Source organism: Bos grunniens, chromosome 9 (genome assembly GCF_055505025.1).
Source record: "Bos grunniens cultivar Pamir isolate PY7600 chromosome 9, Bosgru_T2T1.0, whole genome shotgun sequence".
NCBI classification, from domain to species: domain Eukaryota; kingdom Metazoa; phylum Chordata; class Mammalia; order Artiodactyla; family Bovidae; genus Bos; species Bos grunniens.
Genome location: NC_141173.1, coordinates 86537006 through 86555832, shown reverse-complemented (window position 1 = coordinate 86555832; position 18827 = coordinate 86537006). Strand labels below are relative to the sequence as shown.

Here is an 18827-nt window from a genome sequence, read left to right as displayed (position 1 = left end):
GTTAATTACTAACATAATTATCAAAACCTTTTATTTTTCAGGGTTAAGTCAAGCATCTCTATGGGAAGGGTGACTTTTGGGCTTGTTCATTCTCCAGTTGGTATGTAATTAGCTCTAAAGGACACTGCGTGTTTTTGGACTTTTTAAAGCCAAAGAAATATCTAAATATGTTCCATCTATAGAACATTTCCTCAATTCCCCAAATTCACCCAGAGGATTTAAAATTAAACAAACCCGAAAGATCTGTTTAAACCATCACCAAACTCTCCATCCTCAGGCTGTTTCTAATGACTTTTTCTGCAGAGGACAACACAAGCTGGATGTTACTTTTTTTCCCCTAGAAAATGCTTTAGGATCCTAATGTGTTACTATTCCCTCTTAGTGCTGTCCATGGATTATTTCTTCTCCAAGTCATCTCACTTCTGCTTTTGACAGGGCTGCTTACTAGCCCAGAAAAGAAGACTTTACACTGCAGGTCCTCAGACTCAAAGCTGCCCCAATAGCAGAGCAGGAAAGAAATTTGCCTACTTGTCTGAAGGCAAAATTCGAAGTCTAGAAGTTACAGGTAAAATCTGACGCAAGAAAGAGAGCCTTACGGACTGAAAGTTACAGCTTTTTAAGAAAATCTCTCTCTATCAGGACTCAATCTGTGACGAGCTAATCACTTCAAGAGGAAGCTTTCCCCAGGTCACCAGAGTTGCAAGCATGGCCTGAATGATGACCTTAAAATACTTCTAGGGATTTCTCTGGTGGTCCAGTGGTTAAGACTCCTCGCCACCAATGCAAGGGGTTTGGGTTCGATTCCTTTTCAAGGAACTAATATTTGAAAAGGCATGCAGAGAAGCCAAAAGATTTTTTTTTTTAATGCTTTTTAAGTCTCCAGCTTATGGATTCCTGAATAATGAGAACCACGTGGCATCTAACTTGGTCTTTAGCACTTATCTGGAATCTCATAGAAAGGGAACCTGAATATGATGACTTGGATCTTACTTTTCTCACTAACTACAGTTGAAAGGATGAAGAGTTTCCAGCCTGGCTGGAACTGGCTCCCATCAATGTTACCCACCATCACATTCCTGCAACTCTGATGAGAACTAATTTAGCTCCTGTGGTATTTTCTCCCATACTGTCTTCTGAAGCTCTGGAACAGAGCACACCAAATGAGGCCCATCTGTCTAAATGGGAAAAAGTTATTTATCCTACCTCCAGGCAGGCTTCCTTTCCTACCAAGAAGCTGCTCTCCAAGCTTCCCAAACACTGTGGGATAATTATGGAAACCCCAACTGTTAACCGGCTAGAATTTGGGGAAGAACAGTTGAGTGTCGTATCAAGGATCATCTGCCAGTTCACAGCCGTCATTTCCTTGCTTGGTCCTAGGAAGCCACAGAGTATCCTACCAGACTATTTTTCAACGGCAAAATTGCAACATTCAAGAACTCAGTGCAATAATTAGGTTATTGTTTGGCTGCAATCTTGCCAAAAGGAAAAAGCATCAACCTTGTCCCAGCAGGATAGCCTAATGAATTTTAAAAGTCTTTTCCCACATGAGAATACTTTCTTAGAAGAAAAGAAACACCTCTCTCCCACTGACACAGGCCAGGGGACAAAGTTATAAGAAAGACGCCCTTAATAACAATGACACCCAGGTGCCTGCTTGGGCCATGGTGCCAGGCTCCCAGGATGATGGCTTTCTGCCCCCAACTGATGCTTCTGAGTCTCAGTTGACTCTATTATACCAACTCCCACCCATGTGGAATACTAAATCAGTGAGGAAAAAGGATCAGTAATTATTTGACAGTTATGCTATAAGAAACATTTAGGTGGATTGTGTTAAGGAAAAAAATGAAAGTGCATAAGAGCACCAGCATCTTACCTACAAAGGAAGTGAATCATGTATTTATGAAATATAACAGCTGCAGTACCTAAACTACTTGTTGGATCCCTTATCCAATAGGTCTTTTGTAACATCCTTATCCAATAGGTTTTTATAATACGTTTTTTATAAAAGGAATCAGTAATAATTATAGAAAATCACAAAATAAATAAGGATTCAATAGAATTGGTGTGCTTTTTTTTTTTTTAAGGCAAGAGGTGTTGTTACTCAAAGAGCTTCCCAGGTGGCTAAGTGGTAAAGAATCCATGGGTTTGATCTCTGGGTCAGGAAGATCCTCTAGAGAAGGAAATGGCAATCCACTCCAGCATTCTTGCCTGGGAAATCCAATGGACGGAGGAGCCTTGAGGGCTACAGTCCATGGAGTCACAAAGAGTCAGACACAACACAGCGACTAAACAACAACAGCATGGAAATACTGGCAGATATATAGATTTTATGGCATGCGTGAGTGCTAAGTCACTTCAGTCGTGTCTGACTCTTTGCAACCCTGTGGACAACAGCCCTCCAGGCTCCACTGTCTATGGGTTTCTCCAGGCGAGAATACTGGAGTGGGTTACCATGCTCTCCTCCAGGGAATCTTCCCGACCCAGGAATCAAACCTGCACCTCTTATGTCTCCTGCATTGGCAGGCAGGTTCTTTACCACTAGCACCATATGGGAAGCCCACAGATTATATGGACCTAAACTATTTACTATTTATCACATGCAACTTCAAATTCTCCACTAACCATACACATAAAGGTCTTCACAAAACAGACACATGAATTTCAATGCACCTGAGAGAAGGAACATAGCCATGAAAAATGGTGATGACAAAGAAGTCTTAATAACACAGAACTATAATAAAATATTAAGTGTAAAAGCAAGAATTACATAGCTGATGTAAAAATGCCCCCAACAGAGACTTGCTGAAACACCCATGTGGGTTATTACTAGGTGAGAAATTAGGATGGTTTCTTGCTTCTTTAAACTTTATCTTGTTGAAAACAAAAAGAAGAAAACAAAGGAAGAAAAGAAAGAACAAGCTTAGACCTCCTTTTGGATTAGAGTCAGTAAAAATGTAGTGTATATCAGTCTCGCGTAAAAATATCCTTTCCTCTTGAGTTAAATAAAAATGCAATATTTTCCTAAGTACAAAAATTTGATCACTGTTGCCCCTACTGATCAGACTTATTGTCTGATATCCACAGATCTGGGTTAATCCTTTGGGGATCTGAATTCTTTTATCTCAAAGTAGTGCAGCAAAATGATCCACGCACAAGCATAAGAAGGGGAGGGAGGGGACGCTGGACCAGGAGGAGACTGCTGAGCAAGTGCATATTCCCGGGATCCCACTCACCACGTCCAGGTCCTGGGAAACCCGCCGTTTCCGCAGCTCCTCCATCCTCTCACACACGTCGGAGAAGCAGGTATTGTAGTAATCTGCATACTGCTGAGCCAGGTCATCGATGTTTCCCAGGGAGCCGTCCTGAGGGTGAGGAGAGCAGGGGAGAAACAGGAAGAGAACAGAGGCAGTCAGTCCATCTGCAAACGCCCTGCGTCCTCTAGTCTCCCTCTGTGCAGCCTTTATACCAATAACAGCTGGTATTTTTAAAGTGGTGGGCGTGTGCCACGCTGTTTTACACACAACATCTCCTAATCCTCCGGACACCCCTCGGACATTTTTCTCCCTGTATAGATGAACAAACAGCAGCTCAAAAAAGCTGAGCCACAGCCCAAGGGTTCCAGGGCTACCACGCAAAGAAGCCGGGTCCCCAACTCAGGACTGTTTGATATCTAGGCCATGGTTTTAACCCACACCCCTGCTTGCCTCACAGGGCCAAGAAATCTCCAGAAATAAACACTGTCAGTGCAAAGGTTCCCTAATGCCCAATTGGCAGGCTTCCCTGGTGGCTTAGATGGTAAAGAGTCTGCCTGCAATGAAGCAGACCGAGGTTCGATCCCTGGGTCAGGAAGATGCCCCGGAGAAGGAAATGGCAACCCACTCCAGTATTATTGCCTGGAAATCCCATAGACAGAGGAGCCCAGCAGGCTATAGTCCATGGGGTCGCAAACAGTCGGACATGACTGAGCGACTAGGCACATCAATCAGGACCTCCAAGGAAGCTTTTAAGAATCCACATGCCAGGACACCCTTCCCACGAGGAATTCTGGCAGGAAGCTGAGAATTCAGGAGCCAACAGGGAATGCTACATCTGGGACACATCTCAACCACATCTCCCATAAGATGCTCAGGAAAGTGGGAACTCTTGTTCTCTACGTCATTCAAGCACAGATGCAAGAGGACACGTACAAATTCACCTAAATATATAAGGAAATAGTCTGTCTCTCCATTCAGGGAAAAGGCCCAGAAGTTGTGGGGTCTGAACCCTCGAGTTTACACCCATCTCTGCTGCCACTTCCAATTCATCAGTTTAGGTACGTTTCCTAATCTCCGGCTATTTCCCCATGAGGAGTAATGAAGCAATGTAACACACTCAGAGCTTGGTCCCTCACAGAGCTCTGACACACAAGTTAAGTGCTTGCTTTACTTAACTAATAGTATTCACTACAAGATAATACTTCAGACTATCGTCTTCCTTCAGGGGAAGTGATTCCTAAATACACACACACAGAGTGATGCTGTGTACATTTGTAGATTACGCCATTTCTTCTACTCATTCAATTCATTCATTCCGAGAAGTATCTCCCTTGGCGTTTTTCACCTCCCAATGGGTTCTTCCTTTGGTATGAACAAATGACCCTACCAAAACAGGCAAGGAAAACACAACTCTTAGACAACCGAAAAGACACACTCACACTGCCTGGGACAGACCACTGACCAGCCCGTTGCACAGTTCCGTCACCTATCACGCAGCACGTGTCTAAGACTGCAGAGCACGCTTACTTAGACACAGGCAGGGTTTGGGAATTAAAAGTTCTTCAAAAGCCTTTCTGCTAAAGACCGCAAGGCTCTAGTCAGGATGCTCAGGTCAGAGCAAGCAACTGCATCTACTTCACTTCTGCTTTCACCAATGTCACAGAACTGACCGAGTGGGGAAATAGAAATTGAAAGAAATGATTTTTTCTTTCTTTTTTTTTTTTTTTAAAGAAAAGATGCTTCCTTTCTTACCAATAAAATGTTCTATATTTGAGGTAATGGCCTCGAAGTCTGCAGTATGGCACAGGGGTGGGAAGCTCTCTGCAAAAACAGTTAAGATGTTTGCACGTGTCTGGACAGGTCATTCCCTCACGTTTGAGACGACAGGCTGGATGGACACAGGGGGGTGGCCAGAGTCTACTGCCCCCCCTTGAAAACATTCATCATCAAATTTCCAGCAGGGAAATAACACGGGATCAAAATAGAAGTCCACTGCCAGCCAACGAGGAAACGCACAGAGGAGGCCAGCCTTGAAGTCCTCGCTTTACTGCTTTCAGTAGAGGTGAGGTTCCTGACAAACGGCATCATAAATCAGACTATGATCCCGAGGTTTGTTCTGACTCGTCTAAACCAACAGTACACGCCCTATGGACCACAACCTGAAAACCTACCACCTCCTGACTGGGTTTTCTTGTCTCCTTCCCCACTTGGCCTCATTGGCCTTGATCCAGTCACCCAAGGGACCTTGCAAAACAGAGATCAGACCGGGTCGCTCTCCCCTGAGAATGACGCGTGCCACCCTCATCACCCATTCTACAAATAAACCCCACCCTCACCCGGCCTGGCTTTCAGGCCCCTTCATCTCTGCTGCCCAACCCCAGCCTGGAGGAGAAAGGGGCTGAGGTCTGCCCACCAGGAGGGCCAGAGGAGCCAGAGAGCACGGGCAGCCCCTCTAGCACAGCTGCCCCTCTCCCACCACCAGGAGAAAGTACTGGAAGAAATTTTTAGGAAAGAGTGCGGGCAGAAGAGCTGCTCCCATGGGAGCATCTACTCTGGACACCAGCTACCGACACCCAGGACTATGATTGCAAAGTGGCCAGTGAGGTAAAGGAATGGTCCACCCAAGCCCACTGCTGCCTAGGCCAGACAGAGCATCTGGACAGTTCCAAGGACGAAGGGAACCTCTGGGCCACCTCTAACATCAGACTGTCTGACTTCTATTGACCCAGGATGTTCGCTTACACCTCAAAGACACAAAGCCCTCATTTCCCAGTTCTCTTCAAAAGCCTCAAGCATTCTTAGGTCGCTCCCCCAGTACATACTGGGAAAGATCCAGCAGCCTCCTTCTAAGTGAGTGTTGAACTTGCAACAATGTTACCTGAGAACCCAACCTTCTGAGTTCCTGTCCTGATCCTGCCACTCCCCATAGCCACCGGCACTCCTGGAGGACCCTGGGTTCTTTAGAATTGTCTTGGTCTGTAGCGAGTTCTGGGGCTTCCCAGGTGGTGCTAGGGGTAAAGAACCCACCTGCCAATGCAGGAGACATAAGAGACATGGGTTTGATCCCTGGGTTGGGAAGATACCCTGGAGAAAGAAATGGCAACCCACTCCAGTATTCTTGCCTGATACATCCCATGGAAGGAGCCTGGTTGGCTACAGTCCATAGGGTCGCAAAGAGTCAAACTGAAAGCAACTTAATACACACACACACACACACACACACATACACACACACACTAGAGTATGATGACATCCTCATTGAGAAACTTCTACTGCATCCCTCCAAGGAAATGAAACATACTTGCCACCTTCGACCACATACAGCTTCTGCATCAACCTGAGTGAACGTGTGAGGCAGGTGGTTATAGCTACACACTTGCCTGAGAGCTGGCTGTTCTAAATGGAAATTCATCTCTCTCTCCCCTTCTCTCCCTCTCATTCAGAGGCACTAAGAGTTGTACTCCCATCTTGATTGTTGGCTTCTCAAAAGTAAGCAGCTTTCACGTTTATAAACTGTATGACTTATCCCAATCAACTACTGTTCTCTTGAATTCATCAAGGTCATCTAAAAAAAAAAAAAACTGTAAAAACACTTATTTATAGAGCTTTTGTTCAAACTGCTTTCTTTCCTTTCTCTCTCCTCTCTTGTATATCCTAGAACATCTTCAAAGCCAACTGTTCACTTCAAAAGTTTCCAAGCTGCTAGTTAAACTTTCCTTCCCACTAGTGAAACAGTTTGCTTCCCTCTCCCTCACTTCCAATCACTCGGAACTCCCCCAAACTTCTGGGGCCTGGGAAATATCTGTTGCTTATGAGGAAGAAAGCAGCTGTTCAACTCGACTCAGGCCAAAGACAGCAAACATCTCACACCCTGCGATGTCCACCCCTCACTTGGTGCTCAGCAGATAATAAATTAGAACAGGGTGGCACAACTGACTCTATGTTTTCCCAAATCCCTTTCCAGATGTGCAGCGAGCCCCCATAATTATCACTTGCATCAGTCTTGATCCTTTGAGTGCCAAAAAGCTTTTTAAAGTGTGTATGTGTGATATTTATTTGGCTGGGTCGGATCTTAGTTGCAGCACTGGGTATCCCCACTGTATCACACGGGATCTTTCATTGCAGGACAGGGACTCTCCAGCTGTGGCTGACTTGGTTGCCCGAAGGCATATGGGACGTCCACCAGAAATCGAACCTGTGTCGCCTGCAATGCAAGGCAGATTCTTAACCACTGGACCATGAGAGAAATCCCACACATGTGTTTTTTAAGGACGTCTTGTCTGTCATCTCCAGAATGGAATTTTTCTATCCCAAACACATGGAACCAAGGAACGACATGATGAATTTCTCTTTACCCACTCCAAATGCAGGTTTTTTCAAGACTATCTGAAGACCTTTGCATCCTTCCTATTCAACTTGTTCTTTTGTTTGTTTGTTTTAATCCTTGTTGCTTATCTATTTTATTTTTTTGTCATGCCATGAGGCATGTCGGATCTTAGCTCCCTGACCAGGGATTGGACCTACACCCCCTGCATTGCAAGAGTGGAGTCTTAACCACTGAACTGCAAGGGAATCCCCAAGTCAACTTGTTCTTACTTGAGATAGTACAAACTTGTTCAGTAAAAATATCTACTTCAATTCAAATATTTGCAACATTAGTCTGTAGGGAATTTAAATAATGCAGCTGCTGTGTCAATAGCACCACACCTAGTTTATCTTTTTGGGGGGGATGTGAAGTTCATGTCTGATTCAACACCCCACAATGATAATGCCAAGAGGTACTGATGTCACAAAATAAACCTCTAAATATACAGTATGACTGTAAACTATAAAATTTGGTATTTATTATAAGAAATACAATTATTAAAATACTGAAACAGATTTCCTTATTTTTCTTCTAAGGTGCTAGAAGTTTCTGCTGTAGAGTGTATTACTTGTCTAATATGTTTCATTTCTTATATTTCCTCTTTGGTTCAAATGCATTAGGCTGAAGCGGGCTTCCCTGGCAGCTCAGTGGTAAAGAATCTCCCCGCCAGCCAATGCAGGAGGCATAAGACTCTCAGGTTGGGAAGATCTGGGTTGGGAAGATCTCCTGAAGGAGGAGGGCATAGTAACATACTCCAGTATTCTTGCCTAGAGAATCCCATGGATAGAGGAGCCCAGCGGGCTATAGTCCATGGGGTCACGAAGAGTCAGACACGACTGAAGTGACTTAGCATGCGCACAGGCTGAAGCAATACTAGTTCAAGTTTAGGAATAGAGAAAAAATCTTATTTCCTCAAAATAAACTTTTTAAAGTAAGTTGTGAAATTTTGTGTCACACTATGTTTTTACAAGACTTTCCCATCTCTGTCTAAAAAGAAAAGAGAAGAAAATGATACAAGCAAATTCAAGTTCTCTTCCCAGTTCTTAGTACAAAACCAGGTCACAGGATTTCCCAGGGGGTATAGCTTCAATCCCTGGTAGGGAAACTAAGATCACACATGCTGTGTGGTGCAGGCAAAAAGATTAAAAAATAAAAATAAAAATCAACCAAACCCAAAAAAGCAAGCACAACATTTTTCCATACGATCATCCATTTCACTTGATATGAACTTAATTTAAATCTGGGTCCCACTACCAGTGTCAGCTCAATGGAAGACAAACTTGTGTTATTTCCCCATAAAGCCATGGCATACATTTATGCCAAACCCATGTTTTTTATACGAGCAACATAAAAATACAGAGATAAGGGACATTGGACTGAACCATTCAGATGGGGTGAACTTCTGTTACAGTTAAGAAGAAAAGAAACAGAGCATTGTCCTCTCAACAATTCATTCCATAGTATTTCTGAATTTTTATCCCGATGTACTTCTGTCTCTGGAAAATGTGAAACTAAAAGAATTACGAAAACTGAGGCACTTGTATCTTTATTTTTGCTGTTCTTGCTCTCCTTTCCCCAGATGTCATTTATGCTTTAGACTATCTTGACAAACCTTAAGGGAAGAAAAAGCAAAAGCAAAAAACTTCTCTGAAAACATCAGGAGGCATAAAGTACTCTGGATTGCTGTATGTAAATTACATGCAAATGAATGCAAATGAACTTGTGGTCCTGCTATTTTATCTATCTATAAAGACAGAGCCCCAAGGGAAAACTCAATGTGTTGCTCTGAATCCCCAGAGTTGAGGGGAAGAAAGGGAATAGACTCCTGGCTCATTTATTTAATGCCTCTCTATCTTTTCTGTCTATAACAGTAAGTACATATACGATATATGTTATGAAATATAAATTACATGCCATATTTACACTGCTCACTATCGTTTGGGGGAGGGATAGAGATAGATCCATCAGTATAAATATATCAGACCCTACAGGATAAACTTACTAAAAGAAGTCACAACAATAAAACCCTGATTTCTTGAATGACTCCAACAATGCATTCACACTCTTAATTAGTTTGTGTAAAGATTTTGAGGGGATAAACACTTCCAGCAACCTTTCAGGTGAAACTGCTATACCATAAACAAGACTTTAATTTCAGTTTCCTCGTTTAGCCTCACTGAATCTACGAGGCTGTTTGCACCAGCTCTGTCCTCCCACCCTGCCATACCATTCTGGAGAAATTCACTGAATCAGTCACGTCTGACTCTTTGCGACCCCACGGACTCCAACCTGCCAGGCTCCTCTGTCCATGGGATTTCCCAGGCAAGAATACTGGAGTGGGTTGCCATTCCCTTCTCTAGGGGCTCTTCCTGACCCAGGGATCAAACGCAGGTCTCCCACATTGCAGGCAGATTCTTTACCATATGAGCCACCAGGGAAGCCCATGAATCTATAATAACTGATCTCAGTTATTTTTCTCCAAGGTATCCCTCCCAGCATTTCTGCAGATGGTTTGAGCTGAAATGCAGTTTGTATCAGGAAAGTTTTTGACACGTAACAACCAAAAACATACATTAGAGGGACAGATTAAGTCATGCTGGTGGTGAGGAGGGCCCTGGGGGCACACCCACAGGGCAGGTGGCTGAAGGAGGGCTGATTTCACATCTTCCACACTCTTCCCTTCAAAACACCCAGAACTTGCCAGAGCCTATGTCTAATTCTTATCTTGGCAAATATGATCCTGGTGCTCAGGGCCCCCACTATTTATGCATCAGTGGTCTCCAGTTAACATAAATCCCTTCCTGAAGAATGAACAGTCTCACAAGCTGGTGGTCTTGGCCACTTCCTTCTTCCCAGCACTCTCTCAGCAAATGCCTCTAAAGGCAATGGTGTTCAAAGGTCTGGGGAACAAATACCTGAAAAAAAAATTGGTGTATGGAACCTCCTTGTTGTTCAGTCACTAAGTCATATTCAACTCTTTGCGACCCCATGGATTGCAGCATGCCAGGCTTCCCTGTCCTCCACTATCTTCTGGAGTTTGCTCAAGTTTGTGTCTATTGAGTCGGTGATGCTATCTAACCATCTCATCCTCAAAGAACCTTCTTGACATAACGTAATTATTTAGGAATACTACTTACAACTCTAAGCACTTAATATAAATTATACCTATTAATATTTGCAACTACTCAGCATGAAAAATACACCCCAAAATAGGCATTTTAAATTAGATAAACACAAGTATAAACAAAAAGTTCTAAGTTCTCTCCTGTTCTCCAATGAACAAGCAACCGTAGTGGTGTTCGCCCTGCAGATGATGGCCCATTAGCACTCAAGGCTGGATCCAAGAAGCACAACTGCTAGGGGACTGGAAGCTGATACAACAGTCTGCCTATACAGGTTGCTGCCTGTGCCAAGTATTGAGCCTAAAGTCACCATAGGTTGGCCAGGGTGGCAGTTATGCAGGAAGCTGGATGTGAAAGACCAAGGACAAAACGCGAGCGCATGGGAACCGGGAAGACAACTGGAATCCATACCTGCTTCTCATCAACTCTAACCTTGATGCCATGGGTGACTTCCATAAGAAGCTGGAGCTCCTTGAGTGACTCAGGACCTCCAGAAGTTGAAGGAGATCTGGCAGAACCTGGATGTGCTGGGGGTCTGGGCACCAACTCATGCCAACAAGGTAAATCAGTGACACCACGAAGCAGCCACCACAGTGCCCACGACCCTCCACCAACCTTCAGAATCTAAAAACTATGGCTGCTGCTGATTCACTTCTAGCTTCGGGTTGACACAGTCCTTAATAACCACAGGATCCTCAGATATATATTTGAGACCAGCATTTGCTTAAATGACAGGGCATAGCACAGAAGAGCACAGAACAGAATAGAAAGTCTTGGCAACATCCCACGAAGAAAGGGGACTGTTTCCTGCAACATTTGTTTCAGTTATGTATCTGTTTGTACCTATATAACTGTACCTGATCACCATGTACTAATAAAATATATCTTCTAGTGATTCTGTGGCCAAAAGTCGGAAAGTCATTGGTGGAGTTTGTCTTCCAGGCTGCACCCTGGGGGTCCACTTTGCAGTCTGTTCTTGAGTCCCATGGGTCTCTTCAGGACCTTCACCCTCCTCCTCAGCTCACCCCTAAATCCACATGCTCCCCAAAGGCCCTCCCTGCGTTTTTTTTCTTCTTCTTGTAGTCCCTCTCTGCTCCTTTGGGGGGAATGGCATCAGTGATTGAATAATTTTAAAGCCACAACAGAAGCATTTTTTTCTTCTCCTCTTCCTCCTGCAGGCTCAACATAGCCCGCTTGACTCAAGGATATGAAAAGCTTGAGATATTTTAGCAAAAATGTTATTACCAAAATCTTATGCATGAACTAGTAATTTCTAATTATCTCCTGGAAAGGGATTTGAACAGCTTGATATAAATATGAACAAACTCAGTTTATAAGCCATAGACAGGAATAGCTACAACAAAATGGAATGAAAAGGCCTTCTCCTGGGGAGTGTGTGTGCTGGCATCTTTGACATCATGATGATTGCCAGGTGTGATGAAGAAAGTGATCCATAAAACTATGGTCTTCAATCATCAGCACCTAGTGGGGTATTTCATTAATTCAAACAACATTTATTGAACACCTATGAAATTCCAAGTGCTGTGCTAGGTGCTAAGTATACAACATAAAATCAGGAAACATGAATGCTTATTATTACTGGACAGAGAAGCAAAGTATGGTCTTTATTTTAATGCAGTCATATAGTTAAGTCATGGAAACTTGTTGAAGGGATTTACTAAATTGTGTGCTTGCTATATGAGGTCTTTTGGGGAATTAAAAGCTTTGAAAGATCCCATTTGCTGGGCTATCGGTGGCTTTAAAAAAAACATTTCACGGGAACCCTCGGAACTTGAAAAATGCAGGGAAAAGACTGGAACGTTGACACTTTGCTCAACTTGACATTTTGCTCACGCTTAAAACAGACATGTGGATTTAGCTGGTGACAATTTGAGACTCAGTTTATCTCTCCTTTCCAAAACTGCCTGAGCTTAATCGAAAATCATAGATTGGAAAGAACAGCAGAGTGAGCTAGCTGGCTGGGAATGAAGTCAGAATCTCAGAATAGATTCACAGACTTCGATGAGCACTATTCACACTTTACCCTTCCTCCGGCCACCTCTGCCACGTAACCATGGGGACACGAGCGTTTGCACACACCGGATGCATCACGATCTTACTGGGGGCAAAACTGATCTATGATATTCCTAAAAATTTGGGAAATACATGTCTCAGAACACTCCTGAACTTTCTTTTTATGATGCTAATTAAACTTTGGATTGGGTTGGCCAAAAAGTTTGTTTCAGATTTTTCCATATCACCTTACAGAAAAACCCAAACAAACTTTATTACCAACCCAATACAACATTTGAGTTTGTTTTATAACAATTACACTCCACCCTGGCTTGAGCAGAGAGTTGGCAGGTGTGGTATACCTGGAGTCAGACATGTACCTGACTCCACCTGATTTTCAAGGACTGCTCCCGAGGACAGGGCGACTGGCAAGTGAGATTCGAGGTCCTGGTGACCTGATCAAACTGAAAACATCACGCTCATCATCATTCCCTGTTATAGTGCTGATCACATTTTTTCTTGGTGATGTTGCCAAAATTCTATATTTTTAAGAACTGGCAGCTAATACCTAAACAGTGCTATCAATAAAAATTCATGTGGCTTACTAACCTGAGGATACCAAACACATGGCCCAGTACTAAAAAATTTTGCAGCCCTTAATTTATATTTTGATAATTCTCAAAACTCCTCCTCCAGCTCCTGAGGCTGCTGCTGCTTAGTCGCTCAGCCATGTCCGACTCTTTGCGATGCCGTGCGCTGTGGCCTGGCAGGCTCCTGTGTTCATGGGATTCTCCAAGCAAGGAAACTGGAGTGGGTTGCCATTTCCCTCTCCAGGGAATCTTCCCAACCCCGGGATCGAATCTGGGTTTCCGGCACTGTAAGTGGATTCTTTACCTTCTGAGTCACCAGGGAAGCCCTCCACCTCCTCAGCAAATGCCTCTGTCTATTCTTCCTTGATATTCAATTCAAACTCCCCACACCCACCAAACTTTCATTCTGGATTCCAGTAGTCCAGAGTTGGATTGTGAAGAAGGCTGAGCGCCAAAGAATTGATGCTTTTGAACTGTGGTGTTGGAGAAGACTCTTGAGAGTCCCTTGGACTGCAAGGAGATCCAACCAGTCCATTCTGAAGGAGATCAGCCCTGGGATTTCTTTGGAAGGAATGATGCTAAAGCTGAAACTCCAGTACTTGTGGCCACCTCATGCGAAGAGTTGACTCACTGGAAAAGACTCTGATGCTGGGAAGGATTGGGGGCAGGAGGAGAAGGGGACGACAGAGGATGAGATGGCTGGATGGCATCACTGACTCGATGGACGTGAGTCTGAGTGAACTCAGGGAGTTGGTGAGGGACAGGGAGGCCTGGAGTGCTGGGATTCATGGGGTCGCAAAGAGTCGGACACGACTGAGCGACTGATCTGATCTGAGAGATCAGCATCAAGCTGTTTCATCCATGCCAAGACTCTCAGGGTCATTCATTCAGCCCCAAAGTTAAGAGGTCATTAGGTTTTACAACGTGTCATAAATAAGTGCTAATATAATATTTCTTCTCCACTATCTCTCAGTGTCTCAAATATCTCAAAATGTTTCTCCATCCTAATCTTATCAGAGTTTCAGCCCTCAACCAAGGTTGTCAGCTATCTAACCACTCTCCAATCCCTTATCATTTACAACCCGCTCTATACCCCCTACCCACCGTAACTTTCAAAATATAAATCTTGAAAACTATAAATGTCTTGCAGTGAAGATCTCACAGTCAGTCTATTGCTGACAAAGCAAAAGCCTTTTTATCTGTACTCTGTCTGCCTTTGTAGACCCCCACCCGTGGCTCCACCCGTGGTCCGATCCATGGGCCAGTTTTGGCCACATCAAACTACAAGCAGCACTACATCATCCCCGCTATTATCTCACAGTATTTCTTCTGCCTAGAACACCCTTCTTTTACTTCACTGATCCTCTAGGCAGCAGCCCATCCTTCACAACAGCCCTGACCTTCCCACTGCATCAGCGTAAATCATACCCTCCCGACACGAATGGAGCAATCTGAGGTCTGCGACTTGCTTTAAAGTCATGGGAGAAGGAGAGAGGAGTGGGAGCAGGTATAGACAAAACAAGATTGGCCATGACTGATAACTGTAGTGCTGCCATATGGGTATTTTTAAAAATATTCTCTCCACTTTGATAGTTGAAATTTTCCATTTAAGACATCTTTTTAAAAAGGGACTCTTACTTATTTACATGGTGATTGTCCCCAGGAAAATTTTAAAGTCCTTGAAAGCTGAATCTGGGTCTTATTTTTGCAACCTTGGCCAGGAACAACCAGGACAACACCTGACACTTACCAATTACATGAGAAATACCTATCAAGTATATGAATGAATGAAAGAGGAAGTGAAAGTGAAAGTCGCTTAGTCCTGTCTGACTCTTTAAGACCCCATGGACTATACAGTCCATGGAATTCTCCAGGCCAGAATATCGGGGTGGGTAGCCTTTCCCTTCTCCAGGGGATCTTCCCAACCCAGGGATCGAATCCAGGTCTCCTGCATTGCAAGCAGATTCTTTACCAGCTGAGCCACAAGGGAAACCCAATAATACAGGAGTGGGTAGCCTAACCCTTCTCCAGGGGATCTTCCCGACCCAGGAATTGAACCAGGGTCTCCCGCCTTGCAGGTGGATTCTTTGCCAACTGAGCTTTCATAGGGAAGCTCCCTATGAAAGAGGAAAGGAAGGAAAAAATGGAAATCAGTAAAACGATCTCTCCCTTTCCTGAGGGTGCCAGGTAACATTCAGTCGATAACATCCTGTCCTCTACATTTTCACATATAATGGTGAGCTTTCACAGGCTCAGCCTCCCTGTCCCCACCAACCCACAATAGCAATTCGGTTTAGTGAGCAAAACACTCAAACATGACAGATATCATTAGAAACACTGACAAATGAACTGGATGAGAGGGTGGGTCACCTCCATAGGAACGCACTCCGTTTCATGAGCACATTCATCAGTCCCATTAGTTCGTTAAGTCCAACAAAGTTAGCCTTAGGTACCCAACTAACACAGTCAGCTATAACAAAATAGTACTATATTGTAATAGGTTTATAATGTTATAGTTTATAACATTATAAACTCACACAAATAATACATTAAAAAACACGCACAAAAATAAAGAAAGCATTTTTAATCATAGAGTACCTTGAAAAGTACAGTAGCACCAACTATATGGCCACTGCTTCTACTCTTGCTTCCTGGCATTCTGGGCTTGAAATAAAGACACTGTACTACTGTGCTCTACACAGTACTGTATAGTAAAGTACAAAAGCTCAGCCAGTCACAGAGGATGCACGCACGTGACAATGTACACCTGATACGTGAACTACCCACCGTGACTGCACACGTGCATGCACGTTCACCTCTCTGAAAGTTCACCACGTGGAGGTTCGTATGTAGGGACTTGCTGCAGTTCCTCTGATCAGAGACAGCCTAACCTGTCCCCAGAGGAAACGCTACAGGGGGTGACTGACAGGGCAGTGCAGAGATGAGGCAGGACAGGGGCCAAGAGACAGAAGGGAACCCAGTTTTCAAGATTCTTCATGTACAGGAATTAATGATTCCTAATAATCTCCACTTATTGCTGATAATTTTCAATATGTTAAGGGTCATAGATCTGGGTGGAAACCAATGGAAATTTCTCACACTTAAAAGACAGATGATAAAGTTTCTTGGTGCAATACCCTTAAGGTCTAAAGATTAAAGTCCCACATTCTTCTCATATCTTGACAGAAAAAGCAATTATGCGTTTGGAAACAAAGACAGTGCCTTATATAAAACGGCACGAAACACACCCAGAACTTGTCTGGCCGAAATCCTCTGCAGTCAGCTCCCAGTCAAAGAAGCCAGGAGGAAAACACACCTGGAATGCAACTGGTCCGGGTGTTGTAAGAAAGCAAATACCAGAGCAGTGCTGTGGCCACCGAAACAGGCACGTACCCTTCACAGGACTGAGTTATCATGAGCTGAAGATATAATTGTTTGCTCCTATTTACTGGAGACTATTTTAGGGCCCTTTGCTCATTTGACACCCACTGGGTGGATTCTTTCCAAAGTCAGGGAGAAACCAGTTCACTCCCTACCCTGGAAAAGCTCCCAGCGGTCCCCAAACAACCCTTCACTACACACCCAGCCCCCTCCAAGCACACTTCATGACTTAGTTTCTGCAATTTGCTCTTCCGACCAGTTCTTTATCTCCAGGACACTCACAATGGCCATCAGGGCACTAAGGGCTTCACTGAGGCCACCTTGGGAATGTGGGGTAAATGGAGAAAAATCTGGCTCCATCCTATACCGCACTGTGATCTGTCATGTACAGGTAAAATTGGATTTAAAGAACGTCAGCCTCACAAAATTATTCCCCTTGTTCCATGCACACGCGTGAGTATTCATGTATCTACGTGTCTGTCCATCTACAAATGTAACCACATAAAATATGAATCGACATGACAGCCATACTTCTATTTCAATTTGTGGGGGAGACAAGTTCTTTCCCAGCTACATCATTTCCTCTCAAGACGAGCTCAATTTTCATCATAAGAGGTTTTCATGTTCTCCAAGAATATAATGTGAAAATGCTCTGAAAAAGCATCGTAGGCACCCGGATGTGTTCTTACTCTTATTAGATTAAGAACATCTTGAAGTTGAGAGTGAAGATGATTTGCCTTGTACCACATTCCATACATGGTTACAGTATAAATCGACAGGCTTCTTATGAACTAAGAGAACAACAAAAATCTAAGATGAACTGACGTCATTCTACACCAAGCCAATCATCACAAGAATGAAAATATTCAATTTGCTCACAAGTTGAGAATTTACTAAAGTCACCATTGGCTTTTTCATGACACCCACAGTTTAAATTTCTAACATGTACTTTTTTGAAAGAGCAACTCACTTTGTCAAAGAATTAACATTTTCCCTCACGTTTGTCAGAATGGCCATCATCAAAAACAACGCAAGTGACAAGTCCCAGCAAGAATGTGGAGAAAAAGAAAGCTTCATACACTGTTGGTAGGAGTGTAAACTGGTGTACCCACTGTAAACACACACACACATATGGTTTCCTCAAAAAATTAAAAGTAGAACCACCATATGATCCAGCAACTCCACTCCTGGGTATATTTATGAAAGAAACAAAAACACAAATTTGAAAACATACATGCACCCAAATGTTCATGGCAGCACTACTTACAGATGCCAAGACATGGAAGCAAAGTGTCCATCAACAGATGAATGCATAAAAAAATGTGGTCGATATTATACATAACAATGGAATACTCAGTTCAGTTCAGTTGCTCAGTCATGTCCAACTCTTTGCGACCCCATGAATTGCAGTACGCCAGGCCTCCCTGTCCATCACCAACTCCTGGAGTTTACCCAAACTCATGTCCATTGAGTCGGTGATGCCATCCAACCATCTCATCCTCTGTCATCCCCTTCTCCTCCTGCCCCCAATCCCTCCCAGCATCAGGGTCTTTTCCAATCAGTCAACTCTTCGCATGAGGTGGCCAAAGTATTGGAGCTTCAGCTTCAGCATCAGTCCTTCCAATGAACACCCAGAACTGGTCTCCTTTAGGATGGACTGGTTGGATCTCCTTGCAGTCCAAGGGACTCTCAAGAGTCTTCTCCAACACCACAGTTCAAAAGCATCAATTCTTAGGTGCTCAGCTTTCTTCACAGTCCAACTCTCACATCCATACATGACCACTGGAAAAATCATAGCCTTTACTAGACGGACCTTTGTTGGCAAAGTAATGTCTCTGCTTTTGAATATGCTATCGAGGTTGGTCATAACTTTCCTTCCAAGGAGTAAGCGTCTTAATTTCATGGCTGCAGTCACCATCTGCAGTGATTTTGGAGCCCCAAAAAACAAAGTCTGACACTGTTTCCCCATCTATTTCCCACAAAGTGATGGGACCAGATGCCATGATCTTAGTTTTCTGAATGTTGAGCTTTAAGCCAATTTTTTCACTCTCCTCTTTCACTTTCAGCAAGAGGCTTTTTAGTTCCTCTTCACTTTCTGCCA

At 43.7% G+C, this 18827-nt stretch overlaps 1 protein-coding gene across 7 annotated transcripts in view; it reads right to left on the bottom strand.

Moving 5' to 3' along the window:
* The window catches only part of SASH1 (SAM and SH3 domain containing 1), a 586122-nt gene that overhangs the window by 144850 nt on the left and 422445 nt on the right, over nt 1-18827 (bottom strand). For all 7 annotated transcript variants that reach the window (XM_086318216.1, XM_086318211.1, XM_086318217.1 and 4 more), the window contains exon 2: nt 3234-3362. In XM_086318216.1, the coding sequence (XP_086174342.1) occupies nt 3234-3340 (107 nt within the window). In that variant the 5' untranslated portion in view covers nt 3341-3362. The remainder of the gene's footprint in view (nt 1-3233; nt 3363-18827) is intronic.